At 59.7% G+C, this 5,266-nt stretch overlaps 2 protein-coding genes across 2 annotated transcripts in view; one reads left to right on the top strand and one right to left on the bottom strand.

The window, feature by feature from the left end:
* The window catches only part of LOC102374914 (selenide, water dikinase 2-like), a 4,044-nt gene extending 3,179 nt beyond the window's left edge, over positions 1-865 (top strand). The window contains exon 8 of the mRNA XM_025210800.1: positions 28-865. Within this exon, the coding sequence (XP_025066585.1) occupies positions 28-266 (239 nt within the window). The 3' untranslated portion in view covers positions 267-865. The remainder of the gene's footprint in view (positions 1-27) is intronic.
* Positions 866-1,046: 181 nt separating this feature from the next.
* Positions 1,047-5,266, bottom strand: part of IKBKG (inhibitor of nuclear factor kappa B kinase subunit gamma) — a 4,595-nt gene continuing 375 nt past the window's right edge. Inside the window, exons 2-15 of the mRNA XM_006029336.2 lie at positions 5,251-5,260; positions 4,763-4,953; positions 4,568-4,657; positions 4,185-4,295; positions 3,928-3,992; positions 3,650-3,706; positions 3,433-3,544; positions 3,224-3,342; positions 3,006-3,158; positions 2,807-2,903; positions 2,549-2,698; positions 2,218-2,360; positions 2,009-2,076; positions 1,047-1,803 (exon numbers count right to left, since the gene is read on the bottom strand). Of these exons, the coding sequence (XP_006029398.2) occupies positions 1,655-1,803; positions 2,009-2,076; positions 2,218-2,360; positions 2,549-2,698; positions 2,807-2,903; positions 3,006-3,158; positions 3,224-3,342; positions 3,433-3,544; positions 3,650-3,706; positions 3,928-3,992; positions 4,185-4,295; positions 4,568-4,657; positions 4,763-4,953; positions 5,251-5,260 (1,515 nt within the window). The 3' untranslated portion in view covers positions 1,047-1,654. The remainder of the gene's footprint in view (positions 1,804-2,008; positions 2,077-2,217; positions 2,361-2,548; positions 2,699-2,806; positions 2,904-3,005; positions 3,159-3,223; positions 3,343-3,432; positions 3,545-3,649; positions 3,707-3,927; positions 3,993-4,184; positions 4,296-4,567; positions 4,658-4,762; positions 4,954-5,250; positions 5,261-5,266) is intronic.

Genomic DNA, 5,266 nt, shown 5'->3' with positions numbered 1-5,266 from the left:
TGCTTACATGGCACCCCATCTCTGTAGGGGGGCTTCTGATCTGCCTACCCCGGGAGCAGGCCGCACGCTTCTGTGCTGAGATCAAGTCCCCCAAGCATGGTGAGGGCCACCAGGCCTGGATCATCGGGATCGTGGAAAAGGGCAACCAGACTGCACGCATCATTGACAAGCCCCGCATCATCGAGGTGATGCCTCGGGGGGCTGCAGCCACTGCCTCACCCACCGACAACACAGCTGGGGCCAGCCCTGAGGGTGCTGCCTCCTGAGAACGTCGAGCCCCCTTCCTCTGGGCCCTGTAGCTGCTGGGGTTAGCTGGGCACCTCAGCTTTGGGAACGGGAGCTGGCTGCTTTATCTCCTACAGGGGCCTGCCAAGCTCAGCGCAGCTCAAGGAGGGTGGTAACTTGATCCCTTTCCCCAGGCCAAGGCCACTGGCCCCAGGATGCTGCCTCCCTCCCCACATGCTGATTCCAGGGCACGTGGCTGATTAATTCCAGCACGTGACAGGTTAATTATTGAGGGCAAATGCAGGCAGAGCTGGTGTCACTGCTACTGCCTCTCAACTACAGGTGATTGATATCTGTCTGGAATTATTTATTGCAATATATCTGCTTTCCTTGGGGGGCCCTCCCTGCCTCTGCCAGACTGAGCAGCTGGTAGGAATGTTGGGAGGGCTTTGGTTTAAGCCACTGTGGCTGGGCCCAAGCCTCCCCCCTCTGCATGAAGTTCCTCCCCTTAAACCCATCCTGGGGCCAGGAGGAGCTGAAGACCCTGGAGGGGGAGGGGAGGGGCAGTTGCATCCAGCCAGGTGGGTTATTTCTGGAGTTGTAAATTCTTGGTGATTTGTTCAATAAATATCAGTTTCTAGACCTGCTGTGGGTGTTGCTCTGTGGTGGCAGCAGCAGGGTGAGCTTCTGAGGGGTGGCTTTTGCCAAGGAACAAGCCCTGCAAGGAGTAGTGGGGTTCACTTTTGAGATGTCTAGGTGGTGCAGCCAGGAGCCCAGGGGAGGGGCAGGAAGACAAAGGACCTGAGGTCAAGAGACTCAAATTGGACTTCAGGATTTAATCAATATTAAAGGAAGGTGAAAGCCTAGGCCCAGCCCTTACAGCAGGAGGTCAGTCACAGGGATGAAGAACCAGGGGGCTTGTAGAAGTACAAGGGCAGTGAGATCATTGTAAGGCACTGAGTGGTGAGCATAGGGGCGAATAGAGAGTTTATCCCTATCCAGTGTTCATATTTCTAGGCCAAGCTGAGTAGCAGCACAGGCTCCTCCCTGAGGCAGGGGCTGAAGCTTCCTGCAGCCCCCTAGGCTGACTAAAGAAACAGGCCATCAGACACAAGAAAGGGAGAAACATGCCAGTCCACATATCTGTCCCCCCAGCCTTGAGTAGCCTCATCCCTGAATTACAGCAGATCATTTTCAGTGTTGCATCAGGCAGGAACCCAGCCCTTCCTGCTTCTCCCACCCCAAAGGCACCAAGGAGGCCAACAGGAAGCATGAACCCAGGCACCCAGAACCAGCATGACACTGATCAGGTGAGGGGTACAGCTATTGGGGTGGAGGCAGGCGATACAGCCCTTGCTGGTCCTCCATGGGGGAGGGAAGGGGGAAGCAGAGAGCAAGCAAGCCAGGCCCCCCCAGTCTTCTCCAGGCATCACTTGATGCAGTCCATCACGTGGATCTGAAGTGTGTCCATGTCGGGTGCCTGATACTGGCACTTGGGGCAGCAGAAATCTGGCTGCTCCTCAGAGATGCTCCCCTGGTGCGGTGCAGCCTGGTATGGCCCCACAGCCAGGGGGTAAGCTGCAGGAGTAGGGTGGTGGGGAAGAACCACAGACGTACATCAGCATCTCCTGCTCTGCTATGCCATCTCCAGCACCCACTACTGGCCCATGATGATGACCCCCCTGTAGGAAGTTGAGCCCCAGTGCTGCTACTGTCTATATGGCAAAGGGTATGACAGGAGACTGAGACACCCTAGGGAGGGAAGGTTCCTCTAGGCACTCACCTGTTGGGGGCACAGGCAGAGGTGGGCGCACCTCTGAGTGTCGGTTCCGCATCTCCTCCATCAGGGCCCTGGAACACAGTTGGGGACAGGGTCAGGTGCAGACCAGAGCCCTTATGCCTGTGTTGGGTGCCAGGGAACTGGTTCCCATTCTCACCCCCTCCCCAGCCTCTCCTCTGCATAGCCCAGGTGGGAGGCACAGGGCGTCTCACCGTGTGGTGCCGGCAGCATCAGCTTTTAGCACCTCATAGTCACGCTGCAAAGTTACTAGCTGCTCCTGCAGGTCCTCACGCTGACCATGCAGCTGCTCCCGTGCCTGCCGCTCCGCCAGGAAGTCAGCCTTGTAGATGTCAGCCTTGGATGGGGACAGGTACTTGAGTATTCACCTGCACCTTTGGCCTATGGAGCACCCCTCAACCCCATCCTGGCCAACATGGGGTAACTAGACTTCCCAGCCCACCTTCCCATGCCTGCAGCCCCACATCCTGTCCAGACATCTCCCAAGGAAGGAAGCGGGGCAGGACATGCTTCCAAAAGCCCCACCTGGGCTTTGAGCACGGGGATGGTCTCCAGCACAGCTCGGTGATGCTCAGCCTCCTCCTTGAGCTTGTCGATCAGCTCCTGCTTGGCCACCAGTGCCTCTTCTGCCTGCTGCAGCTGCTGCGACAGCTCATCCAACTGCCACTCTAAGGCCTAGATAGGTACATGTGGTCTATGCTGCTGTCCCCTACCACCCTGATGATGCAGCCCCAAGGCCAGGAGGATGACCCACAAACACACGTGCCCCTGCTGGGGACCCACCTGGGCCCTCTTCTCGCCCTCTATGCTGTTCTTGATGTGGCTGTCATATTCCTGGAAGAGCTGGTGATAGGCCACCTGCAGCTGTGCCAGCTTCCGTCTGCAACAAGCAGACCATGGGGGCGTTAAAGGCAGCAGGTTGGACCTTTTCCGCCACCCCCAGCAGGTCCTGGCATCCTTCCCACCTACCCCCCCCCCTCACTTCTCCTCCGTGGCGCCCTGCCGCTCCACACGCAATGCTGTCTCCAGATTCTGGGCCTGTAGCCGCAGCTGGTCCAGCTGCACCCCATGCTGCTCCTGCAGAGCTTCCACGTCCCCCTCCAGCCGTCGGCACTGTTCCACAGCTGTCCGTGCCCTGCAAGGAGGCAGGGTATGAGCCAGTGCCCAGCTTTGGAGGTACCCTACCCCCCCTTCAACACACGCTCTTCCAGTGCCTGCTTCTCATGCATGCAGGTCTCCAGCCGGCTCTGGCTCTCTTGCAGCTCACCCAGCAGTGAGGTCACCTGGGCCTTCACCGAGACCCTGTCTTCTGTCACCTGCTGTGGGGAGCAGCTGAGGCTGCATCAGCCCCAGCCTGCAGAGGCCCAGCTTGGATGCCCCTGCCCCAAGGGTGAGAGGGTAGTACTCACCTCCAGCTGCTTTCTTAGGGCCTGGAACTGCTGCTCTGTCTCCTGCCCCTGTGCTTCCAGTTGGCTCAGGTCCTCCCTGGCTGATGCCAGCTGCTGCTTCAGCTCAGCACACCTGGGGAAAGGGGGGGGGTGATAGTGACTGGTACAGTGCACCCATACTGCCTACCCCCCTTCCCCCAGGGATTCCATGGCACCCCCTGGGCTCCACTCAACACACTTGTTTTCTGTTTCCTCTAGCTTCCTGTGCAGCTCCTCAGCCTGGTCATCTCTGATCCTGGATTTGTGCGGGGGGCAAGACAAAAGGGTGAGGAGGCCCCAGAGGGGGTTGCCTACTTCACAGACACAGCCATCCTGCCCCCAACCCCTGTGCTTTTTCCCAAAAGGAGGCAACTGAGTGATCCAGGATCATCCCTCATCTTTGGGGAGTGGAAGGAGCGTGGTGGGGCACCTGCAGGCTCCTTCCAGCCCCCCACTCAACACATGCATGGTTCTTACCTGTTGTTCCCAGCCCCTTGCAAGGATTCAGTCTTCAGGAGCTGCTCAGCTAGGGCACCGCTCTCCTGAATGCACCAGAAACTGTTCAGCACTGGCCCCAACCCCCATCACCAGCTCAACTGCCTGCCCTCCCCCCACAAGGAACAGGTGTCATGTTCTGCCACAAGGGGCCACGCTGCCTCCCAGTGGCCCCACCTCAGCTCACGGAGACAGGAATCAGCCCAGATGCCTCCAGACCGCACCTCCAATACCCTCACCTTGACCAGCAGCCTCTGCTGCTGGGTCTGGTTATGCAGTGGCTTCTCTCCCAACAGGAGGGTGTCTGCTTCCTTCAGCACTGCCTGGTTCTCCTTGCTACGGTCAAGAGCCTGGAGGAGAGGGGAAGCGGGGTGGCAGGCAGGGGATGAAGGCCAGACATGTGTGCACCCCTGCAGTGGCTGCCTGTGTTCCCTCCAGCACCTTCTGCTGGGAGACAATAGGCCTAGCCAACCCCTCCCCTCCTCCCAAGCCCCCCCAGCCAGATCCCTTCCCCCTCAGCTGTTTAGGGGGATATGGAGCAAAGTTAAGATAGAGACAAACACAGGCACAGCAACCCAGACATCTAGGCTCATGCAGAACCTCTGGCCCCAGAAGCACTCACCATCAGCGCTACAGGCGTCTCATGGGTGAGAGTCACGGTGTCAGCCTCATCCAGCCCAGCTGGCTCCAGGGTGCATAGCAAGGATGGAGGCTGGGGGGAGAATGAGACTGTCTCAGAGACCTTCTCCACGTGCCCCCAAGGAAGAGGGTGAGTGGGAGTGAGGGAGACCCACAGCATGACCCAGACCCCCAGTACCTGGCAGGTGCTGCGCAACCACTCAAGCTGTCGCCGCACCTCCAGCTGTTCATTCTGCAGCTGCTGCACCAGGGTGCGGGCCTCATGGAAGCGCAGCAGAAGGAAGTCATGCTCCTCACGCCGCATGGCCTGAACTTGCTGGAACTCCTGGCATCGCAGCCGTAGCGCTTGGTTGCCCTGCCGCAGAGCCTCTGCCGAGCCACAGGGGGAGCACAGAGGTGTCAGGACACAGCCACACCCTCCCTGGAGCACCCTTCACCGGCCCCCAGCGCCACACTTTCACCAGCCCCAGATTGGGGAGGGGGGTTGCCGCTGCCCAGAGGCACCGTGGACTGCGTGCTCCTTGCCTGCTGAGGCCTCTTCAGGGGCACCGGGGAGGCCAGGCCGAGGCCGGAGCCTGGGTCCAGCCCAGGAAACAGCCGGCGGCCGGGAGAGCCGGGTCGCGAGGGTGGGCAGAGAATCCCCGGCCGAGCCCCCAACTCCCTTACCCTTGAGGTCCTGGTT

This window comes from Alligator sinensis, unplaced genomic scaffold (assembly GCF_000455745.1).
Source record: "Alligator sinensis unplaced genomic scaffold, ASM45574v1 scaffold1023_1, whole genome shotgun sequence".
Lineage (NCBI taxonomy): Eukaryota > Metazoa > Chordata > Crocodylia > Alligatoridae > Alligator > Alligator sinensis.
The sequence above is the reverse complement of the archived record's forward strand: the minus strand, read 5'-3'. Positions and strand labels throughout refer to the sequence as shown.